Source organism: Cervus elaphus, chromosome 19 (genome assembly GCF_910594005.1).
Source record: "Cervus elaphus chromosome 19, mCerEla1.1, whole genome shotgun sequence".
NCBI classification, from domain to species: Eukaryota; Metazoa; Chordata; class Mammalia; order Artiodactyla; family Cervidae; genus Cervus; species Cervus elaphus.
The window spans coordinates 42,652,524-42,678,650 of NC_057833.1; the positions used below are offsets into that span (position 1 = coordinate 42,652,524).

Sequence of the window (26,127 nt, forward strand, 5' to 3'; positions counted from 1 at the left end):
TCATGACTTCCCAAGACCCAGTCTTCCCGTGTCTCCTTCACGGCTGGCAGATTCTTTACCACTGAGCCACCTGAGAAGTCCCATACTGCAAAATACTCATGCAAAAAAATGTTTGTATATTTTGCACAACTATTTAATTTGAATGAAATTTAGAAATGATTGATCTACAAAGAGAGGGAAAAAGAGATTGTGGTCAGGAGACATCACAACAAATGGGATTTGTTGAGGTATTGCTCAACTTTCAACATTTTCTGTGTGAAAGGTATTCACGTTAAACTTGATCAATTTAGTCTATTTCCTTGGCCAATGTCCTTAACTTCTTTAGATCCCAATTTGCTCATATATGAAAGGGCAAAGAACACTTACTGTTAAAGTTCATTAAAGTGCTAAGAACCCTTACATGTGTTCATATTGATGTTTTTAACTGATTAAATGGAGTTAAAGTAGTAAGAATTTACAGTATTTCCCTAGAATAACATCCACTGGGAGCACAAAATTCTCCATCTGAACAATTTCCATAGGCATTGTTGGGTTAGGCTCAGCCATAATATTTCTCTTATGCTAAAACTTTGTCATTGTTACCATGAAGGAAGAGGTAATCCCAGTGACCCTGCTGAGATTATGTCCTATCTTAGGAAAATAATCTTCAGTTACTTCTTTTGCTTATTATTTTTGATTTGTTGACCATAATGACTGAATTGAAAGAAAACCATTAGCTGGTCACCAAAAATCTATGAAATATCCAGTGAGATATGCCTTAATATGGTTAATACCACCTAAAGAGATTTTACCCTATAGAAATAAGTGTACAAGTTAAAATTTTTGGTCAGTTAGCTCATGTTTTATAGTTATCAAACTATACCTACTCCAGTAGCCTAAATAGTTGGATCTTTAGTTTAATGGGATTTAGGTGATATTAAATCAATGGTAACCAATGAAAGTCACCTAGTTCCAAAGCTAATGACTACATGTTAAAATTGGTCAATCAAACCCAAACTGGTCACTGGAGTATTATATAATATGATACTGATAGCAAGTTTATCACTGAAGTGAACTTCAGAAAACATACTTTTGTACAATCAGCCCTTGGATCTAAAAAGCTTGTTTAACCTCTCACTTAAAATGCGTGTGTGTCAGCAAGCATTACCCTCAATGGTGAAAAATTGAAATCATTTCCCCTAAAATCAAGAACAGGACAAGTGTGCCCACTCTCACCACTACTATTCAACATAGTTTTGGAAGTTTTGGCCACAGCAATCAGAGCAGAAAAAGAAGTAAAAGGAATCTAGATAGGAAAAGAAGAAGTGAAACTCTCGCTGTTTGCAAATGACATGATCCTCTACATAGAAAACCCTAAAGACTCTACCAGAAAATTACTAGAGCTAATCAATGAATATAGTAAAGTTGCAGGATATAAAATAAACACACAGAAATCCATTGCATTCCTACACACTAACAATGAGAAAACGGAAAGAGAAATTAAGGAAACAATACCATTCACCATTGCAACAAAAAGAATAAAATACTTAGGAGTATATCTACCTAAAGAAACAAAAGACTTATACATAGAAAACTATAAAACACTGATGAAAGAAATCAAAGAGGACACAAACAGATGGAGAAATATACCGTGTTCATGGATTGGAAGAATCAATATTGTCAAAATGACTATACTACCCAAAGCAATCTATAGATTCAATGCAATCCCTATCAAGCTACCAACAGTATTCTTCACAGAACTAGAACAAAAAATTTCACAATTTGTATGGAAATACAAAAAACCTCGAATAGCCAAAGTAATCTTGAGAAAGAAGAATGGAACTGGAGGAATCAACCTGCCTGACTTCAGACTCTACTACAAAGCCACAGTCATCAAGACAGTATGGTACTGGCACAAAGAAAGAAATATAGATCAATGGAACAGAATAGAAAGCCCAGAGATAAACCCACGAACCTATGGACACCTTATCTTCGACAAAGGAGGCAAGGATATACAATGGAAAAAAGACAACCTCTTTAACAAGTGGTGCTGGGAAAACTGGTCAACCACTTGTAAAAGAATGAAACTAGAACACTTTCTAACACCATACACAAAAAATAAACTCAAAATGGATTAAAGATCTAAATGTAAGACCAGAAACTATAAAACTCCTAGAGGAGAACATAGGCAAAACACTCTCCGACATAAATCACAGCAAGATCCTCTATGACCCACCTCCCAGAATATTGGAAATAAAAGAAAAACTAAACAAATGGGACCTAATGAAACTTAAAAGCTTATGCACAATAAAGGAAACTATAAGCAAGGTGAAAAGACAGCCCTCAGATTGGGAGAAAATAATAGCAAATGAAGAAACAGACAAAGGATTAATCTCAAAAATATACAAGCAACTCCTGCAGCTCAATTCCAGAAAAATAAATGACCCAATCAAAAAATGGGCCAAAGAACTAAACAGACATTTCTCCAAAGAAGACATACAGATGGCTAACAAACACATGAAAAGATACTCAACATCACTCATTATCAGAGAAATGCAAATCAAAACCACAATGAGGTACCATTACACGCCAGTCAGGATGGCTGCTATCCAAAACTCTACAAGCAATAAATGCTGGAGAGGGTGTGGAGAAAAGGGAACCCTCTTACACTGTTGGTGGGAATGCAAACTAGTACAGCCGCTATGGAAAACAGTGTGGAGATTTCTTAAAAAACTGGAAATAGAACTGCCATATGACCCAGCAATCCCACTTCTGGGCATACACACTGAGGAAACCAGATCTGAAAGAGACACATGCACCCCAATGTTCATCGCCACACTGTTTATAATAGCCAGGACATGCAAGCAACCTAGATGCCCATCCGCAGACAAATGAATAAGGAAGCTGTGGTACATATACACCATGGAATATTACTCAGCCATTAAAAAGAATTCATTTGAATCAGTTCTAATGAGATGGATGAAACTGGAGCCCATTATACAGAGTGAAGTAAGCCAGAAAGATAAAGACCAATACAGTATACTAATGCATATATATGGAATTTAGAAAGATGGTAATGATAACCCTATATGCAAAACAGAAAAAGAGACACAGAAGGACAGAACAGACTTTTGGACTCTGTGGGAGAAGGCGAGGGTGGGATGTTTAGAGAGAACAGCATCGAAACATGTATATTATCTAGGGTGAAACTGATCACCAGCCCAGGTTGGATGCATGAGACAAGTGCTCGGGCCTGGTGCACTGGGAAGACCCAGAGGAATTGGGTGGAGAGGGAGGTGGGAGGGGGGATCGGGATGGGGAATACATGTAAACCCATGGCTGATTCAGGTCAATGTATGACAAAAACCACTACAATATTGTAAAGTAATTAGCCTCCAACTAATAAAAATAAATGGAAAAAAAAAACTAAAAAAAACAAAACAAAAAAATGCGTGTGTGTTCATAAGATGCCTCAATTTTCAAAAATGTAGATCAAATCATTTAACCTGTTTATATATGCAAAAGAAAGAGAGAGGAAGAAAGAAAGAAAAACTCCCAATGCTCTCGGTTCACAGCAAAAGGTAGAGCTTTTTACCTTCTTCAAGCTGGCTGCCTTTGTAATTGACTTTTACCAACAGTATGTGGCAAAAGCAATAATTTGAATGTTCTAACTTTGGGGCCTAAAATAATTAGGAGTTTTCACTCCTGCCTCTTACAATCCAGATGGTAGACTTTGAGAATCCAAAGAAATACAGAGACACTACACAGACAGTGTATTAAAAAGCAGAGATATCACTTTGCTGACAAAGGTCCAAATAGTCAAAGTTATGGTTTTTCCAGTAGTCATGTATGGACGTGAGAGTTGGACCATAAAGAAGGCTGAGAGTCCCTTGGACAGCAAGGACACCAAACCAGTCAATCATAAATGAAATCAACCCTGAATATTCATTGGAAGAACTGATGCTGAAGCTGAAGCTCTGATAGTTTGGCCACCTGATGCAAAGAGCAGACTCACTGGAAAAGACACTGATGTTGGGAAAGATTGAGGGCAAGAGAAGAAGGGTAAAACAAAGGATGAGGTGGTTGGATGGCATCACTGACTCAATGGACAAGTTTGAGCAAACTCAAGGAGACAGTGAAGGATAGGGAAGCCTGGCATGCTACAGCTGATAGGGGTCTCAAAGAGTTGGACACGACTTAGCAACTGAATAACACCAACAACATATAGAAGAAATCAAGGTGGTCTTGTCACAAAGCTAGGCTGACTTCTCAACCAGCTAACACCAACTGCCAGCCATGACTGAACCTCCTTGGCCATTCTACACTAACTCAAAATACCATTCTGGCATCACTGAATATTGAAAAGCAAGAGAACATTGTACTTCTGTGTGAAAATACAAAGCTGGCTCTTAAATAAAGGGAGTATAGATTTTAGGGAAATGAAAACTGTGAAGAATGGCTAACTAATTAGCAAATCAAGGTATGTAAAAATAAGTACACATTCCTTCCCTGGCCCTCATGACTCATGGCCTTAGGGAACAAGCCATAAGTCCTTCAGTAACAGTTTAGAAGACACTTCTCTTACTTAGCTTCTTTTCTGGGGTTCCCAGGTGGCACAACGGTAAAGAATCTGCCTGACAATGCAGGAGACACAAGAGACATAGGTTCAATCCCTGGGTCAGGAAGATCCCCTGGAGTAGGAAATGGCAACCCACTTCAGAATTCTTGGCTGGGAAATCCCAGTTTAGAAGAGAAATAATAGTTTAGAAGAGAGTCCTCCCACTTAATTTCTCTTCTAAACTATACTTATACAGACATATATGTGTAGTTGTAATATCCAAGAGTCACTAGTTATTAAATGCTTTTATATGACAGATACATTCCTAATAGTTTTATATGTATTTGCTTAGTTTATGCTTACATCATTCCTATATGGAAAATATTATCTGCATTGCTATGTATGAAGGCTAAGTAACTTGTCCAAGGTAATACAACTAGTGAGTGACAGAGCCAGCTTTTCTGCTTCTTTAATCAATACTCTTATTCATTACATCATATTACATACTTTTTGCAGTATGCTTTAAACTTTTTTCTAGAATAATCTTGTATCTTTTTTCTTCATAATTTAAAAAACAAGTGAATCTGGGGAAGTATTCAGAATAAGTTACCAAAAGATTATGTCCAGCTTGAGTCCACTTAAAAGAAAACACAGACATATACACATTTAATTTTCATGTGTACATAAATAAGTTTTTGTTAGCTTTTCCCAAGATTATATTCGTTTAAATAACTTCTGACCATAAGAAATTTCTTTAGCTTATTTACAAACATATACCTTACACTTGTGTTTTAAAAGCCAATTTGTTAATGGCAGCTAAATTTGCACATAAAGTTGGTTGGAAATGCAAAACACAACTGAATCAAAGACTTAGCTTCTGGTTTTGTCTAAGACCCTATGCTCAATAAATACATCGCTGGAGCTGAGGCTGGAGAAAGGGTGTTCGCACTGACTATGCCATGCCTCATCTTACACTAGCACCTCTAGTTTTCTAAGTATTTGTAGTACATTTAACATATTACATTGGGAAAGAGAGGTTAGTTTTCTAAGAGTAAAAGAAAAGCACTCTCTTTAAAAGTATCACAGTACATATGATAGAATGGTACAGTAAATAAAACCTGACTCTTTATAACATTAAACTTGGATTTAAATAATCATCATCTCACTTACAAGTTATGTAAACTTGACCAGGTCTTGTCACAATTTTGTCTTGGTTTCCACATTAACATCAGGATCAAATTTTCTGATAGTAATTGTATAAAATATAAAATTTAATTTTACCCCCAAAATGAAATAGCAATTTGTTTGTTGATTTCTTTTTTGAAGACTCTAAGGACAATAAATATATTTTTTTGAAGGACTTTTTATTTGTCATTGTAATATTAGGTGATTATCTATATGAAACAGTAGTTCTAAATTCAAATAATATAAAAAAAAACAACCTCTATTTGTCCAAACACCTTGGTACTTACATTATTTCCCTAGGACAAGAGAAGTTCCTTACTGAAATATAAACAGTCAGCAGGTTTTAGTAATATATTGTGAATCCAAGAAAAAATTGGATTAAAAGGCCTTAAGGCAGTTTTAATTAAACAGAGCAGGGACACCTTCATAAACCGAAAGTCAGAGTTAGGCTTTCTTTCAACTTCTTCTTCATCTAGGAGAGACTTCATTTTAAGAAGACAAAATAATTCCAGAGATATAAAATACCAGCAGCACCCAACCTAGGGAGCCCTCTCCAGGAATGCAGAACTTTATGAATAGTTGATCATGCTGCTACTGCTGCTGCTGCTAAGTTGCTTCAGTTGTGTCCGATTCTGTGCGACCCCATTGATCATGACCCTTCTCAAAAGCAGAAAAAACATTACTGTTCTGTCTAGAACCTCAGATGACAGAGTGAAGAGAAATCAATCGGCTGTTGGCAGGACTTAGGCAATGCCGAAGAGCCCAGGTTTAGGTACAAAAATTACCAAAACCTCTAAGAGATAAAGTCCTAGAAGGTTACATGCATGCATGATATAGTCAGCCTAGTAAGTAACCATCCCCCATCTCCACCAGGGAGAGGCAAGATGTTCTATTTCTATAGTCTGATCTTTAAAAAAAAAAAAAAAAAGTTAAAGGGTAGAGCTAGGAAGAGTGACTTTTTTTCCCTTTTGTTTAAATAGGTCCAGTGACTAGAAGACTCCCATTCACTAAGACAGCCCACTATAATATAGGACACCTCTGTTATTTCAAGGGTGCTTCTTTATTCTGACAATCTCTGTGTATGGGCATCTAGTCAAGGCTATGGTTTTTCCAGTGGTCATGTATGGATGTGAGAGTTGGAATATAAAGAAAGCTGAGCGCAGAAGAATTGATGCTTTTGAACTGTGGTATTGGAGAAGACTTGAGAGTCCCTTGGACTGCAAGGAGATCCAACCAGTCCATCTTAGAGGATATCAGTCCTGGATGTTCATTGGAAGGACTGATGTTGAAGCTGAAACTCCAATACTTTGGCCACCTGATGCGAAGGGCTGACTCGTTTGAAAAGACCCTGATGCTGGGAAAGATTGAGGGCAGGAGGAGAAGGGGACGAAGGAGGATGAGATGGTTGGATGGCATCACTGGCTCAATGGACATGGGTTTGGGTGGACTCCAGGAGTTGGTCATGGACAGGGAGGCCTGGCGTGCTGTGGTTCATGGGGTCGCAAAGAGTCGGACACGACTGAGCGACTGAACTGAACTGAACTCTGTATGGGATGAGGGAGGGAGTTCTAAACACTAGAAGTCTTTTTTAAAAAGCTCTGAGAACCAGGATGAAGATAGGCATTTGCTTCACAGAGAAAGGATGGAAAGTTTCAAAAGGGAAGAAATATATAAAAGTGGAGGCTGTATACTTAAAAAACAAACACAAAACTTTTGTAACCCAACCAGGGTTTTACCAGGGACACACTCTACAGGGCAGCCTCAAAAAAATGTCATTTTTCTCTACTTCTCACTTATACCTCTCTAGCCACTCAACCCTAAGTTATTATATATTGTAAATATATTTCAGGTATGTACTGTGGTTACACCATAGATGCCTAAAGTTTTAAATATTCTTTGAAATTTTAACCAGCATTCTGAGAAATCATTGCAACTTTCCAACTTAAGTGGAACATGAGAAAACCAGTTAAATTATATCAGAGAAGGAAACCACACAGTGAGTGGAAAGAGGACAACATCCAGAGCTAAAAAAAATCTAGGTTCTCACAGAAGCTCTCCCACTTAGCAGTTGTATGATCTGGTTGAGTTACTTCACTGCTCTGGGTCTCTGTTCCCTCACTTCCTCACCTGTCAAATGGGTACCAGTCCACAAAGAGTGGGCAATAGCGCACCAGGTAGAACAGTCATGGGAAACCTCACTGTAATCTACAAAGCACTATATAAATCTTAGGGTATTTTTTTTTCTTACTTGTGTTGATGTTTTTCTTTATTCCTTATCTTTTCATATTGTGCATGGGGTTCCCATCACGTCATGGCATCTGGCCCCATCACTTCATGGCAAATAAATGGGGAAACAATGGAAACAGTGGGAGACTTTATTTTGGGGGGCTCCGAAATCACTGCAGATGGTGACTGCAGCTATGAAATTAAAAGACACTTGCTCCTTGGAAGAAAAGTTAAGACCAACCTAGACAGCATATTAAAAAGCAACAAAGGTTCGTCTGGTCAAGGCTATGGTTTTTCCAGTAGTCATGTACGAATGTGAGAGTTGGACTATAAAGAAAGCTGAGGGCCAAAGGGTTGATGCTTTGGAACTGTGGTGTTGGAGAAGATTCTTGAGAGTCCCTTGGACTGCAAGGAGATTCAATCAGTGCGTCCTAAAGGAAATCAGCCCCGAATATTCATTGGAAGGACTGATGCTGAAGCTGAAACTCTAATACTTTGGCCACCTCATGCAAAGAATTGACTCATTTGAAAAGACCCTGATGCTGGGAAAGATTGAAGGCAGGAGAAGAAGGGGATGACAGGGGATGAGATGGTTCGATGGCATCACCAACTCGATGGACATGAGTTTAAGTAAGTTCTGGGAGTTGGTAATGGACAGGGAAGCCTGGTGTGCTGCAGTCCATGAGGTCGCAAAGATTCGGACATGACTGAGTGACTGAACTGAACTATTCCTTATCTGGTTATGTTAATAGAGAAATGTGGCCATAGACTGGTTGTCTCTTGCAATGCTCAATAGAATTATTGCTGCATGCAAATACACAGACTTGACTAACTTTCTCATTAGGTGGTAAGAAAAAGTTTGACTTTAAAAACAGAAAAAACTTGAGCTCAAACCATAATCTTTTTTTCTCAATCATTTGAATTCATTTTTCATTTTTATAAAATGTTATAGGATTACTTCCAAGGGTTGTTATAAATAAGTCTCTGCCATAATAGAAGGCTACATGAAGCCCACAAAGAAGGCACCCTAGAATATCTGGTTTTGGTGGCCAGGCAGGATTGACTAAAAAGAACGTAATAGAATAAAAGGTATTACATACAAATGAAAATGGGGGGAAAAGCCTAGATTAGCTATACTCAAATCAGACAAAATAGACTTTAAAAGAGAGTGTATTAAAATACAAAGGGCATTGCATAAAGATAAAGGGGTCTAGCCAGCAAGAAGATTTAATGCATATAAATAACAGTTATCCAAATTGCAAAGGAAGAAACAAACTGTCACTATCTGAAGATGGCATAATAATATATGTAGAAAAAAAAAAATAATATATGTAGAAAACCTTAAGACTCCACCAAAAAATTGCTAGAACTAATAAGTGAATGTAGTAAAACTACAGGATACAAAAGCTATATATACAGAAATCTGTTGGCATTTCTATACACTAATAACAAACGGTGAGAAAAAGAAATTATGAAACCAATTCCATTTCCAATTGTATAAAAAAGTATAAAATACTTGGAAATAAATTTAATCAGGGAAATGAAACATCTGTACACTGAAAACTGTAAGTCATTGACAGAAGAAAAGAAGACATGAATAAAGGGCATGATATTCTATGTTCATGTACTGAGATAATAAATCTTATTAAAATATCCAAAGCAATCTACAAATTCAGTAAAATCCCTATCAAACTTCTAATGTTGTGACTCACAAAACTAGAATGAATAACTTAAAAATTTTATGAAACTACAAAAGAATCCACTGCAGGAGTCTCACACATGTCTCTGATTCCTATATGGATCTTCTGTCTTCAGACTGTTACCATTTGGAAAGAATCCACAAACATAACTTCTAACTTCCGCTCTATGAATCTACCTTATCTTCTTAAGTGTTAGTTGCTCAGTCATGTCTGACTGTTTGTGACCCTATGGACTGTAGTCCACCAGGCTCCTCTATCCATGGAATTTTCCAAGCAAGAATACTGGAGAGGGTTGCCATTTTCTTCTCTAGGGGATTTTCCCAACCCAGGGATCAAACCTGGGTCTCCTGCATTGCAGGCAGATTCTTTACCAACTGAGACACCAGAGAAGCCTACCATGCACCCAGTAGAACTGGTTTCCTTCTAGGACCCACTCTCATTTCTTGAAAGCCTAAGTTATTCATTAGAGTACACACTCCACAGGGGTCACCAAGACAGTGTACATTGGCCTTTGGCATTCCTAGACCCACAGGATAGTCCAGGGTTGTGAGGTTGCTTAGATACCCCAAGACTTGGAGAGCATTCCAGAGCAGGCATGAACATGCCAAGTCTGCTCTTTTGGGAAATATGAGCTGCACACGATTTTGGTTTTCTTCATGTCCAGCTGGTAACCCACTTGATCTCTTACAAACATACACACACTTACACATGAAGACATCACCTCTCAAAGATATGCAGAGAATAGCATATAAATATGCTTCATGGAAAATATTTTCCTAAAATCTTGCCAAGTATGTAAGATCATCTGCATCACAATGAATTTAGTATTTCAGATAATTATTTAGATTCTTAGCATTGTGCATTTCTCTCACTCTTACCCCCATTCTCAAACTGCACACTGGTGCCAGAATTAAGAAATAATCCTGGGTCAAATACTGCCTGGTGGTTTCTACTTTAGCTGTGAATATACTAAGTCAAGGGCTTCCCTGGTGGCTCAGCGGTAATCCACCTGCAGTGCTAAAGCGACAGGAGATGTGAGTTCAACCCCTGGGTTGGAAAGATTCCCTGGAAGAGGACATGGCAACCCACTCTGGTGTTCTTGCTTGGAGAATCCCATGGACAGAGGAGACTGGCCAGATAAAGCTCATAGCATCGCAAAGAGTCAGACATGACTGGAGCAACTGAGCATGCATGCAGGCATACTAAGCTAAAGTTTTTTGAAAGCCAGGTAAGAACTCAAGTTGTTAGATAAGGTGTATTCTCAGAACTTCTGCAGGTGGTTGGGAAGGGAATGTTTGGAGAAGGAAAGGTATCCTCTTTAGTTAATTGTTGTTATTGCTCTTATTGTTTTTCATTATGGTTCTCACCATGGTTAATCATAAAATCAGTACATTTATCATTTGGTTTTATCAATAAATTTACTATAAACTTTCCACAATAATTTATATATCCTTGCATTTTTTCTTTTTATGTATTTTTTAATATATGAATATGCCTAGAAATCTGTATATGATGCTAACGGAATGAGAGTCAAGAGATTTACATTCTAATTACTTGGCTTGGTATGTCACAGAGGAATAAATATTCTGATAATCCCCATGCATGCAGGCATTAAATATGGTAATGACACAAAGGGAGAAAGTAAGAGAAGCAAAAAGAGGTCGATAGAGGGAGATAGAGAGACTAAAATGTGAAGAGTTGATAGGAAATGATGAGGTGTTCTTTCTCAGTCAGGTCAAGACCTTGTATCAGCTTTAAATCAAATTGCTATCAGGAGAGAATCTGTCCACCCAAAGCCAAACCGTTGAAAACCAAATGGATTAGACTGCGTAAATGCCATCTTCACTTGAACACAAGTGATATTATTCAGGCTTTTGCATTTCAGGTATGCTACTAAAAATATTGTGGCAGGAGAAGCAAGAACTCAAAAATTAGACTCTGCTTTTAGAAACTTGGGACTAATCATCCCTTCTTTTGAAAACTAATGTTTTCTCCTACATAAAATGTGTTTTATTGCAATTTGCAAAACAGCCATCCCTTTAAATTAAATCATTGTTTATCAGGGGAAAGTTAATTGAAAAACATGTTTTTCTAACTAAATGGAAGCCTGCATCATGCAGGCAATAAACATTCTTACTTGAAAGGAATTCTTGCTCCTTCTTCTAAGACTGCCATGGGAATAAAATAGGAAAAGAAAAAAAGAGAGAGAGAGAAAGCCCCACACAGCCCTGAAGTTGTGTCTGGCTTAGGAGCCAAATGGGATTTTGAAGTCCTAAAGTTTTCTATTCACTTCTAAATTTAACACCCACAAATTTCCCTTTTGGCAAATTGTGTTCCCCCAACCCAAGTACAAGCCATTTTTGAGGAATTCTAAGTCAGCAGCTCCTTGTTAACAGCCATAGCTAAGCCTGCTCCACTGGACTTTTGGCAAAAGTTTATTTTATAGTTTCTGGATGTTCATTCAATCTAGAATGAAAGTGAAAGGAAACAGCTGATCTATACCACCAGCTGAAATGTGGAATGGAATTATTTTCAAATGTAAACTATCTGTGGATCAGGATTCAGGGGAAGATAGCCTTTTTTGTCTCAATGCTTAGTTTTTCTGCAACACCATGGACTGTAGCCCGCCAGGCTCCTCCCTCCATGTGATTCTCCAGGCAAGAATACTGGAGTGGGTTGCCATTTCCTTCTCCAGGGCATCTTCCTGACCCAGGGATTGAACCCAGGTCTCTCACGTTGCAGGTAAAGTCTTCCATCTGAGCCATCAGGGAAGTACTTTCTGTCACAGGCCTATTGCTAAAAAGGTCACTGCTTTTTTCATTCTTTGGAAATACAATAGTTTTTCCTCAGCTTGTGCTTAAACTCATCTTGTGCTTGAAGACAGGGAAATGAGTTTCCAGTTGCTACAAATTTATGCTCTAGTGTCAATGGATTACAAGGTCTATTGTGAAAGAATACTAACAGTATTTGGTTCGAGAAGAGAATTACATCTGAGGGAAGTAGGAAGGCAAAAGGAGGTCAGAAGATGGAACTAAGAAATAAATGAAAAGCATTATTAGAGGGGAGCCTCAGAAGCCCAAGAGCTGAACTGAGAAAATTTGCTCAAAATGGAAGGAGATTTGCAGTCCATTAAGGGCCAAGGCAGTGGATCTAATCAAAGTGTACTGTAATAGGTGACCTTCAAGAGATCAGGAACCAACTGGAATTGCCTTCATAGGAAATACAGTATGCCTTACTTGTTTGACACTTTCTTCCTCTTTTCTTTACCTGGTGAAATCTTTCTTATTCTTCAAGAACTAGCTCAAATGTTCCTCCATGAAACATTTCCAAGCCCCCAAAGTGAACTCAAATTTCCAATTAACATGCGCTTGCATGGGTGCTAAGTCACTTCAGTCATGTCTGACTCTGTGATCCTATGGACTATAGCTTGTTAGGCTCCTCTGTTCATGGGGTTCTCCCGATAAGAATACTGGAGTGGGTTGCCATTACCCACTCCAGGGGATCTTCCCCACCCAGGGATTGAACCCACATCTCTTATATCTCCTGCATTACATTGGCAGGCGGGTTCTTTACCACTAACACACCCTGGGAAGCCCAGATTAATATGTGACCACCCTATAATATTCATTTAAGACCATTTATCACATCTTATTCCATTGTTTATGCCTAAAGAAAATGACCTTCTAACGTGTGAGTTGTTTTTTTTTTTTTTTTAATCTTGGATTGTTTGTTGACTACTACATACTTTGCACATGGTAGATGACTAAGACATGCTCTACCTGGTACCTGAGCAATTATGGGCAGTGAGAATTGGGCTTGGTCCCAAACTCCCTATCCTATCCCTATGGATCAGTTGAATTGAGAATTGTTAACACCACAGTCTTAAAGAAAGATACATACATACAAATATATATATGTATATATATATATATATTTGGATAGTGCAGACAGTACAGCAAATAGGGGCACCAACTCCATACCCCTTCAGGCAAGACACTTACATTACAGTCTGGAAATTTTCTGCAGAATGAATATAGTTGATGACAGAATATCAATGCTTTCTCCTGGACTATGTACTACCAGATCCCCATTTTCAGTTGTATATTTAAGAGCTTAAGAATTCAGTTGGATCTCAAAACATCATCCTTATGACATAATGAAGTTAGAGTTTATTTCCTTCTTTTTCTTGCTACTCATATACTATATGAACATGATTTTTACTGATGTATTTCTTCAAATAGTTTAGGTTACAGGAAGGGATTAATTATCACTGGCTTTTTTATTGAAACAGCATTCTAATTTTTACGGGTTTGTTTGCCTAACTGACCTTATGAAACTAAATTTCAGTTCAGTCGCTCAGTCGTGTCCGACTCTTTGAGACCCCAAGGACCACAGCACGCCAGGCCTCCCTGTCCATCACCAAGTCCTGGAGTCTACCCAAACTCATGTCCATTGAGCTGGTGATGCCATCCAACCATCTCATCCTCTGTCGTCCCCTTCTCCTCCTGCCTTCAATCTTTCCCAGTATCAGGGTCTTCTCAAATGAATCAGCTCTTGGCATCAGGTGGCCAAAGTATTGGAGTTTCAGCCACTGCTCACTTCTCCAGCTCCGCACAGCCGGAAACAAAATTTAGGACCAAAGGAATTAAAACTCTCCCAGAGTCAGCATAGATATCTCAGGAATTCTATCTTAGGAATATAATATTATTATTTGTTTTCCCCCAAACAATATTTATTGTATTTCCTTTACCCAAGAATGGGAAATCACAAATGTATTTTTAAAATTTTCCTACAATACATAAATATATAGCACAAATATAAAATTCAACATAAGAAAGGACATAAGGAATTCAGGTTAATAGTCATAGCTGAGGAAGAACAGAAAGAACTATAATCAAAGTTGAGTACAGGGGTGGTCACAAGTATATTTGCAATTTTCTTCTTTTAATAAAGATCTAGCAAATGTTAGTACTTGTTAAGCTAAGTGGCTGGGTCACAGATACGGCCATATAACTATCAATTCTTATCCATGTGTAAAATATTTAACCACAAAAAAATAACATTTTCACTTAATTATAAAAAAATAATGTTAAAAAATAATAATTCCCTAGGCAGTGAATTGTGGCCGGTAATATTTGTCTACGCAATGGCCATTTTCTTTCTGTCCAACAGATATCTAATTTTTTTTTTGCTCTCCTTTGAGCAACCTTATCCTTCAAGTGGTCTGGACCTCTCCCCATCTGTACAAACTGAAACATCATCTTCTTGCTAATAATTGTTTTAGGCAAAGGAGATAAGGAGATTTGGACCAATGAAGGGGCATCAGAAGGAATTCTGGGAAAGTTTTCTAGATTTTAAATACAGTCAGACTTCTGGGTTTTGCTGTCTACATGCGTTTCCTGGAACTGCAGCTGTCATCCTGCTACCTGTAGACCCCAGCTTTAGCGGTAAGTAAACACTCGGAGAAAGGCAGAAAGATGGAGAATTAATTACGGGATTAACTAATCATGTAACACTTGTCTTTACACTTCTTGTAATGTGAAATAGCAAATATTCTTAAAGCTATTTTTTCATTGAAACAACTCAAAAACCTGCTAATTGATATGTACTTGTTGTGTGGATTGTCTACTTAGGATAAATTCTCAAAGATAATTACTCTTGATTGCTCTTGAAATATATTTTAAATTCTTTTCCAATATAATAACTTTAAAATTTAAGAACATAGGAAAATTCAAAGACTATGAAAAATAATGACCATAATAATAATTTTTGCGCATAACAAACCATGTTAAAAACTCTTGAGCTATTGATCTTCTATCCAAAAAAAGTATCACCAATGGAAACGAACTCACAATATTGTCTAAAATTTCAAGGATACTGTGCTCTCCCAGAGTTAGTTCCCTGTCTATGAATTTTAAGTTAAGAATCCCTGATAACAGAGTTTTAAATAACATAAAATATTCACAAGAGTTACTTCATCTAATGACTAGTTATGCTGATTTTTAAGAAAAATTTATGCCAATTCTTATCTTATTTACAAATATTTTTTCTATCCCAACAAAAGTTAGGTCTTTGAAGTTAATGTAATGCCACCTCCTTCTTCAAAATCAAAACCACTTCCTCTGCACTGTTTTTTTTTTTTAATTTCTTTGAATTTTCCAGTCAAAACTTGCTAATATGGCTACTGCTGTTAACACTTTTATTTTTATCTTTTTAAGTTGAAGAGTGTGGTTCTAGAATTGCTGGCAAACACCAGGAATTTTTAATTATCTTTAGCAAATTGTTGTGAACAAAGCAGATAAAAGAGCTGGTTGTCAGAACTATTAATGCTGATTAAAGTAGGCTGTGTGGGCCCATAGAGCAAGTTTGTTTGTTTTGAAGCATTCATGCTGTAAGGAATCCAGGCCATCCTTTCTCATTTCCATGGCAATACCTAGGTTTTCTGTGTATATGATGGGTGAAGCATGCTCTGACAACTCAAACATTAGCCTGGTCCAAAATTGTACTGGAATAAATAAATGCGGGAGAAGTGAAAAGGCATGTATACTTGTGAACCTTACCAATTCAGTCACTTTACAGCCAATAGAAGAGACACTATATAAACACTCCTGTCTTACCTTCACTCTATTATTACCCTGCACTAATATTGATAAAATATTCAGAATGTGTTTGAAGAAACTTTCTTATCTTTTCCCCTGAACATCTTTGGTGAAGACTTTTTATCTTTTTCATTGATTCCTTTTGTTTTTAGTAGCTACTGCTAAGTTGATTCAGTCGTATCCGACTCTGTGCGACCCCATAGACGGCAGCCAACCAGGCTCCCCCGTCCCTGGGATTCTCCAGACAAGAACACTGGAGTGGGTTGCCATTTCCTTCTCCAATGTGTGAAAGTGAAAAGTGAAAGTGAAGTTGCTCAGTTGTGTCCGACTGGTAGCAACCCCATGGACTGCAGTCCATCAGGCTTCTCCGTCCCTGGGATTTTCTAGGCAAGAGTACTGGAGTGGGGTGCCATTGCCTTCTCCTGTTCTTAGTAGATAGGGTCTTAATTAACACATTACAGACAACAAAAAAGCAGTAAACTAAGCTAGTGATAAAAAGAAGATACAAAATATCAAGAAACATTTGGACATTTACCATGCACATGTTACAGTACTAAATCCTTTATGTATGTGAAGTCATGTGTGTGATGTTATGTAGGTGATATCACTTAATCTAATAATTTAAACAACTCTATAAAATAGAAGTTATATTCATTTTACATAGAAGAAGATTTACATATTCTTTTACATAGAAGAAGACTGTAGTTTAGAGACTAATTAGATAACCCAAGCTGACACAATCATATACAACCAAACCAAGATTCAAATCCGGATCCACACTATACTGACAGTTTCTATATATAAACATATATGTGTGTCTACATTCTATGTCTTACCTCTATTAAATGCATATATCTCTCTGTTTGTATATCTCTCTCCTTTTTTCATTACATCTTTTGTATCAAAGCCATTTTTTATTGTGGTACAATAGACATGTAACATTATATTAGTTTCAAGAGTACAATATAAAGATTAGATACTTGTATATATTGCAAAATGATGACCATGTAAATCTAGTCAACATCCATCACCATAGTTACAGAAAATCTTTTTCTTGTGATGATAACTTTTTTTTTTTTTTATTCTTAAATATGGTTTAATACTCTTCTCCATTTCTGTACATCACAACACCAAGATTTTGCTGTTTAGGATCTCTCTGTAGAGGCTATAGAGAATGCAAAGGCTACGGTTTTCACCCCTCATATTTATGTGTTTGTATTGTGTAAGTGTAATACATATCAGTATATATTGATACACACATCAATATATAATGCAATATATATCACTGAAGAGAACACATTGATTAAAGAAATACAAAAATTTGGCATCATTTCCAAACTTAAATAGTAAAAATAAAAACTACAAAAGGAGCTGCATACCCTAAATGTATCATGTGAAACAACAAGCATATTCAAAAATGTAAATTTACATCCAATTTCTCTGATCTTGTCATATATCACATTAGACCCATTTACAATGGCAAAACCCTAAGGTACTGCTATGAAGAGAGCAAGTTTGCTCGCTCTTGGGTGTTCTGCAAACAAACAGCAGAGCCCAAAGAAAAAGCCTGTTCTGGTGAAGCCTCCCGCATTGGTGAATACCAAAGAATTGACTCTTGTTACTGGGGGTTGAGACATCAGGTTATACATCAACAGACAGTCATTTGGACCTCAGAGTACAGTGTTGAGAACCAGAAGCTTTACATTTAAGACACACTCCCTTCATTCAAGTGAAACAGGATTACTGGAACGATAGGCAGGTCTGCAACCTGGGAACAAGGAGCTGGTTCAGACCAATAAAGCTACGAGTGACTGAGTCAAGTCAGTGAAGAACAGCAGTCAGGCACTAAAGTGTTTAAAGTACCCAATTTGAAAACCAAATGCACCCCACTACCCTAGCAGTGTGGGGGGATACCAATCGACTTTTAAAACCTTTGGTCCTTCAAAGTCCATTTGGTATACTTTTTTCAATTGCTACCACTGGGCACGTCCTATACACTTTATTCACTGTCACCACCTCAGGCACCCTGTCCGTGACCTTGCATGTTAGCTGGGGTCAAGTCTGATTTACAACCCAGCTGTGAAGCCTAAGCTTCAAGTTTTCAGGCCCACTTTTGGGTCCAACATGGTTAAGTCCTTGGTGCCAGAAGCTGTGTCCCCATCCCTTCCCACCCCTGCCCTTCCCACCCTCCTCCCATAATTTCTATGAGAGGTGCTTGTAAGTCCCATATTTCAAACAGATGCTCCAACCCCACCAGGAGGTCAGGGGTTTACAATTACATGCACAGTCATACATGTCTCGTCTGTCGTTCCTGTGAAAAACCTTGCAGTTCATTTTTAAAAAATCAAAACATTCACATAATCTCATGCCATCCAACACAAGGAAAACACGACCACCTCCCTTTTGCAAGGACAGACCCAAGCAAAATAAAATATTTAAATGTCTTTGCTTCCACTTAAATTGCATGTTTTATTTCTCCCAATTCCAGCAATAGCATAGAAGTCCCATCATATCCATCCCAAACTGGTTTCTAGTATGCAAGATTATGTGAACCCTTGTCAAAGCAGTTGATGCTAAGGGCTCCCAAACCCTGGGCGCAAAATGCGCCTGCAGAACAGATGGAAGGAAACAGCAGTGGCCCAAATGCTTCATGTGTCAGTTTATCTTTGCAATGCAACCTGCATCCTTGAAACTGACGGCCTGGAGGGGAGGGGTAGTGAGGGAGTGAAGCTGAAATTGCCTATTAGCTCACTCTTTCAACATTAAACAGAGACTGAGAGAAATGGTTCCAACATTTCACCACATATATTTCTTCTTATGCAGTCTAAGCTGAGAATGCCATGTAAATGGGTCACTGCGAAATGCAGCAATTTAATTTTTCTCCAATCAAAATAAGAAACAAACCAGTATGATCTCATTTCTATTAACTTTTGAAGGTTTACAGCAGTTAAAGTATTTTTGCTTCTATGTATGAAGGTTAAAAAAATCTTTTTTTTTTTCCATAAAATACAAGAGCAACCAATTTCACCATCAAGTAAAAGTAAAAACTGGGATTCTTTTTTAAATTAGTCCAAAGTGGCATTTAGGAACTTAGTTGTAGGCTGCTGCGCTGACACCATGACAAACCAAAGTGTAGGGTTGGGTCTGGTTTTGTTTCGGTTTTCTTTTCAATATCCAATGCTCATGGATTAAGTTCTGGAAATGTTCCAATTGTAAGGCAGGGATCTGTTTGGATTCCACCACGGGTATGCTCCTTGGGTTGGATGCTGGAGGGTGAGGCACGTTTTGCCGGACCCATGTCGACTACCTAGTAGTCATCAAGGTCAAAAAATTCATCATCTCCTCCTTGGTATTCCATTCCCTGGAAATCTACTCGGTACCGCAAGATACCTCCAATTCCACCAAATCCTTTGACAAACTGGGATCCTTCTTGTGACTTATCTGTGACAATTTCCAAAGTAGCTCCAAATTTTTTATAGTTGTTGGCAAACCACTCCAGAAGGGGCATGCTCTCAATCAGCTCATGTTCTTGTCCTGTCTCTTTGTCTGTAAAATGAGACTTATCCTTCTCTTGTTCTGGAGTTAGATAGAGAATTTTCTCCTCTTCTGTGCCTTGGCAATGAATAACATATCTCATGATATCCAGATTTTCATAGACTATTAGAATCTCTACAGCTCCCATTTCTAAAGCCTTTAGTGTATCTTCAACTCCGAAACAGTACTTGCCCGTGTCCTGGCTTATTTCATCGAAGTATCGCCCTATTAATTTCTTCTCTTGAATGAACTTCACGTTGGAGAGGACTTCAGTAGATAATTCAATAGCTTGATTGAATCCATTTTCACCACCATAAGATATATCAACTAATTTTAAAACTTTTGATTGCAACCTCTGATCAAACATATCAGATTGACTTAGTTCAGTTTTAAAGTCAGCTGATCCAGCTAAAACGAGACCAGCCACATTCACCTTGTCCCCAGAAATAAACAGCTGCACAGCAGTCTCAGCTACTTTTCGAACATAGTTATGTCGCTTTTCCATTCTTAAACGGGCAAAACGCAAGGCTGACTGACCTCCTCTACCATGTTTCTTTGGGAGATCCACAGTGAATTTGTGCAGGACTTCTCTTGTATTTCCTTGGAGTGTGCCAAAAAGTGCACCACTACCATCTATTACAATGAAGCCAAACTTGCTATCATCTGAAAGTAGTGCTGTAAGAGCCTCTGTGTGGAATTTGTTGTCACACAAATACAATGATGTATTAATTGGTTTGAAAGGTTCAAAGTCAATGTTGACTTTCTTTTCCTTTCCTTCTTCTGTTACAATTGTACCACAGTAAACAACCAGGCCATTTGGAGGTACTTTGTTATAAAGTTTGAGTCTTTGTTGTACAGATGTAATGGCTCCCAGGACTGAAAGGCGGTTTACTCGTGACTTAATGTTAGATGCAGTTCCAAACTCATCTGCTAACATTTTTGCCACTCGTGAAATCTGGTCTTTGGGAGGAATGATCAACGATATCATGCTTGTGCCATTGCCGCGGGCCGCCTCCAAGCTCTTAATGAGCTTTTTGATCTTCCAGATCTCCACGTTCCTGTCGGCAGCACTGGGGTCGTCCGCCATCTTCTCGCCTCCTCCTCCCTAGAGCCGATGATAACTTTTAAGATGCACTCCCTTAGCAACCTTCAAGTATGCAATACAGAATTATTAACCATAGTCACAATGTTGCCTGGTTATATCTTTTTAAACCTCTTTTTCGGAAAAGGCAATGGCACCACTCTAGTACTCTTGCCTGGAAAATCCCATGGACGCAGGAGCCTGGTAGGCTGCAGTCTATGTGATCACAAAGAGTCAGACACGACTGAGTGACCTCACTTTCACTTTTCACTTCTATGCATTGGAGAAGGAAACGGCAACCCACTCCAGTACTCTTGCCTGGAGAATCCCAGGGATGGCGGAGCCTGGTGGGCTGCTGTCTATGGGGTCGCACAGAGTCAGTCATGACTGAAGTGACTTAGCAGCAAACCTCTTTTTATCATACAAATCACTCTTCAAGTATATACATCTGTGATTAAGTCACTCTCTAAATTTCATAGATTATTTTATCTCTTAGGTTATAAGGACAAAAATTATTTTTCTGAACTTTAATAATACAAATGAAAGTCTACTCAAAATTATTTTTTTACTTAATTTAGACTCTAATAGCTAGTACACATAAAAGCTTTGTATTTTAAAATTAGCATTGAAACTTTAAGCATGCTAAGTTCATATATATATATATACATATGTTAATGTGTGGCATTGCCTTTTTCTTCAATTTTCCATCAGTGGTCAATGAATGTTTCTGTCATCACCCTATTCTAACTTAATAAGAAATGAGTTTCTTCACAAATACATAAATGTCACCTTTCAATATTTTGTTCCCACAAACATAATGTCTTTGTACTTCAAAAATTCAGATTACTGAAGGGGATTTTTATTCAAATTGTTCTGATTCAGATATCAGAGAAGGTTCTAATTCACATAAAATATCCAAGCCCTAAGTTTAACTGCTCCTCAGTATCAGCAGCCCCCACCAGCCGCTCTTGCGCAGTTGGGCCCACAGCCCAGCACGTGAAGGGGCTGATCCACCTCTTCAGGACCTGGTCACTCTTCACCTCACCTTCCACACAATTTAGGATGGGTGTTTTGCAGAGAGAGTGAATATTTGCTTCTTTTCACTTTTCATTAATTTGATATTAAAAAAAAAAGTCTCCCTTAATAAACACTTTCTTGCAGGGAAAGAAAAGTAGTACGTCTCTCTCGCTTTCCTGCAGCTTTCTTATCTCTCATATATTCAGGTTGCAGAGGAGGAACTGTCATCTTTCTTCTCTAATTCATACTACACGGAGCCAGAAATAATGGTGTTTTCTGCTTGAATGCAAACCAATCATTTATCTGAACGTCCCTGAAAAGACTTAATTTGCTCAACTAGTCAGTATGCCGCCTCCGTTAAAGGAACCCAGACGCACACTTGGATTTTTCTTTTAATTCATGTTTCACCCCCTGTTCACCCCACACCCCACCTCCTGCAACTTTCCCAAGTAAGAACCGGCTGCCAACCCCTCCCCTTCACCTTCTTTAAGTTATTATTTTGTGCTCTAGCTACCACTCGCGCTGTGTCTCAAACCTAAGGATTCACATTTGCCTAAAATAAATAATAAGCAGAGGGAACAATCAGCTTGTTTGCTACCTTTTCTGAGAGCATGACGTAATGCTGTACTATTCAGCAAGGGCAGCAACTGGTTGACAGACATTTAAAGAATCTCAGTGGTGAGTGATGAGGAATGTCCCAGTAAGGCCTGGCAGCAAAATCCAAACTCACACACAAGAAGCTTTTTAAAGGCACAGTGGGAAGAATTTTTAATGTTTCCATTCAGAGAGGGATTTAACTGCACATTGACAAACCATCTAGACACTTTGTGCTCAGAGCTAGAATGTGGCTTTTCTTTTTCTTGTATCCTTATGCTATTCCGCACAGCTCTGAACAGGATCAATACTAATAAACCTCCACTTGTTCTGTAGGCATTTCTTACTTTCCACCCTAATTATAAAGAAAGAGAAAGAATTAAGAATTTGAAGAATTACATTTAAATAAAGTTTTATTATCTGATTGATTGGAAGATATTATCTATTTATAGCTTGGGAGTCTTTATAAAATTATTTTTTAAAAGTCTCCAAATTAATTCAATGTATTAGGTAAATAAATAACATTGGATTTTAGGACTGAGGGAGATAATGAAACACTAAAGATGACAAATCAAGAAAATATATTATATACATATGTTATGTGCATATAAGCATGCATAATTGCATATATGTAACCAAACATATGTATGTGTTAATATTAACATTTAAACAACCTATGCAATGTGAAATTATATACCATTCCCATCTATCTCACTTCTGTGTCTCAGACTTCCTTCTGTAAAATAGGATTGGCAAGCTAGGTTCTCCAAGTCTTCTTTAAAACTTTGTAATGAATTTGCAACTTTGAAATTTTAAGTTCCAGAGACATTTAAGGGAAGAAGCTAATATGGACTAGCATGGTCACAAAAATCTTTATGGAGGAAGAACTGAAGCAGTCTATTGAAGGGTAAATAGAATATGCTAGTGACAAAAGAATAGATTTTTATGAGACTAAGCTTTCTGAAACATTATCTATCCAGTAGTGACAAATATATAATTAAAAATTTCAGTGGTTAATGGAGTTGAGTGAGCAAATGACTACCCTGGCAAAGGAGAAGACCTGCTCTCTGCCTTTTGTCACAGAAACTTGGGTGTGTCAAGATTTCCTTGAGATCAAGTCCTAAATTCTAAATTGCTCCAAGGAATAAGTTATAATCACAGGTTTGTGCACCAGGCAGAGATATCTGGAAAATTAGACATTTTTTCAGTTGATGCCTTGGCTCTAGACCAGAGAATCAAACTTGATAAGAGTTCACCAGGTTTCATGTCCAAAAATTGTTCTAGGAACTTCAGTTCAGTTCAGTTGCTCAGTTGCATCCTACTCTTTGTGACCCCATGGACTGCAGCATGCCCATCCTCCCTGTCCATCACCAACTCCCAGAGCTTGCTCAAACTCATGCCCATTGAATCGGTGATGCCATCCAACCATCTCACCCTCTGTTGTCCCCTTCTCCTCCTGCCTTCAATCTTTCCCAGCATCAGGGTCTTTTCCAATGAGTCAGTTCTTTGCATCAGATGGCCAAAATATTAGAGTTTCAGCTTCAGCATCAGTCCTTCCAATGAACACTCAGGACTGATTCCTTTAGGATTGACTGGTTGGATCTCCTTTCAGTCCATGGGACTCTCAAAAGTCTTCTCCAACACCACAGTTCAAAAGCATCAAATCTTCAGCACTCAGCTTTCTTTATAGTCCAACTCTCACATCTGTACACAACTACTAGAAAAACCATAGCTTTGACTGGATGGACTTTTGTTAGCAAAGTAATGTCTCTGCTTTTTAATATGCTGTCTAGGTTGGTCATAGCTTTTCTTCCAGGGAGAAGGCATCTTTTAATTTCAGGGATCACCAAAACAACCCCACTCCCCTCCCCAACTTTATATCACTGACATATAACATTGTGTGAGTTTAAGGTGTACAGCATGTCAATTTGATACACATATACCACAAAATGATTACCGTTACAGTGTTAGCAAACATCTCCACAATGTGGCATGAGACAATTCTCTCTTTTTTTTTTTTTTTTTGGTGGGGAGAATATTTAAGGCTTACTCTCTGAGCGATTTTCAAATACAGAACACAGTATTGTTAGCTACAATTGTCAAGCTATACATTAGAGCCCCAGAACTTATTTGTCTTATACTGGAAGTTTGTCCCCTTTCACCAACATCCCCATTTCTCCCACTCACTCAGCCCCTAGTAACCACCATTCTACTTGCTGTTTTTTAAGTGGTCTTTATCTCTATTGAATGACTCCAAATTCATTGAGTCTCCAGAGTAAAGAGTTGGTCTCTTTGTTCTGTGAATCATCAGATCATCTCAATTCAGAACCTTCAGATTTACCTAAGAAGAAATAACAAGGAAGGAAAGATTGATGGTCATTTTATATATAACAGAATTTCATGATATATTTTTAAGTGAAAATGAGTAGATTACAGAAGATAGTACTCTGATTTATACTGTGCACGGACACAGTATATCCTGCAAACTACCAAAGTGAGCTTGAAACTGGTCTTTGGTAGGATTACAGAGGGGAAGTTAGTAGCAATATAGTATGAGATTCTCCAAAAGAAGGAAATGGTGATAATGTAAAGCTGATATGGGATGAATTCAGCTAAATGTCAATTGTTTTCATAGAATTATAAACTTTGTAGATATGGGGTTTTATAAACAATTAGCAGAGACAAAATGGAAACAGAATATTGAGTCTATTTATGAATCCAGGTATATCAAAATTTGGGTTGTTGACCAAGCTGGTCTTATGTCTGGAAGCAAAACCTTAGGCCAAACTTTAGGCCCAAACGATATCAAAGGATCCAAGATATTCTAGCTAGGCAGTAAAAATAGGTTCAACTGAAACAAATAAATGTATTCCCAGAGAAAAATGCAAGAGTAGGATTTAAAGCTAACGGGAGCAGAATGGAGGTATAAGTGAGGCTGGCCAAACACAGGGCAGCTGAAAGAATTCTTCCAGAAATCCTGGCATTGCTTCTGCTTTTTCCTGAATGTTCAATGTGCAAATGATTTAAAAGCTCTGACCATGACTGCTGACAAAGAAATAAAATAGTCATCATCTATCCAAAATTAAATAAGCATTTCATGCAATACTTGAGGCAAGATGGAGAAGTAAGGGCTACATGAAAATTCATATAGATGAACCCATAATTAATTGAGTGAACATATCCAGGAAAGGGACTACAGAATCTTCACATCGACTTGAAGCTTCTCTAGTGGTTGATCTAGTGATCTATGGGTACTTCTGCCCCTTTTTACATTTTCAGTAATAACTTGAATGGAACCATTAGAAAGGAGAACTAACACAAAAGTGGATTGCTGTCACAGGCAAAATAAAATATGTTTAAGATAATATTTAAGATTCTATTCTCATGCTCAAGCTCAGTCACTGAGTCACATCAGACTCTGCGACCCCGTGGACTGTAGTCTGCCAGGTTCCTCTGTCCATGGGATTTTCCAGGCAAGAATGCGGGGATGGGTTGCATTTTCCTCCTCCAGAGGATCTTTCCGTGTCTCCTGCATTGGCAGGTAGACTCTTTACCACTAGGCCACCTGGGAAGCTCTTAAGATTTATGTATGTGTGTTAGTTGCTCAGTCATGTCTTACCCTGTGCGACCCCATGGACTGTAGCCCACCAGGCT

At 38.0% G+C, this 26,127-nt stretch overlaps 1 protein-coding gene across 1 annotated transcript; it reads right to left on the minus strand.

Moving 5' to 3' along the window:
* Positions 1-17,314: 17,314 nt before the first annotated feature.
* On the minus strand, positions 17,315-20,888 carry LOC122675815 (eukaryotic peptide chain release factor subunit 1-like). The gene has a single exon (XM_043874931.1). It carries the CDS (start codon positions 20,866-20,868, stop codon positions 19,555-19,557), a length of 1,314 nt encoding a protein of 437 aa, XP_043730866.1. The 5' UTR covers positions 20,869-20,888; the 3' UTR covers positions 17,315-19,554.
* Positions 20,889-26,127: the final 5,239 nt, after the last annotated feature.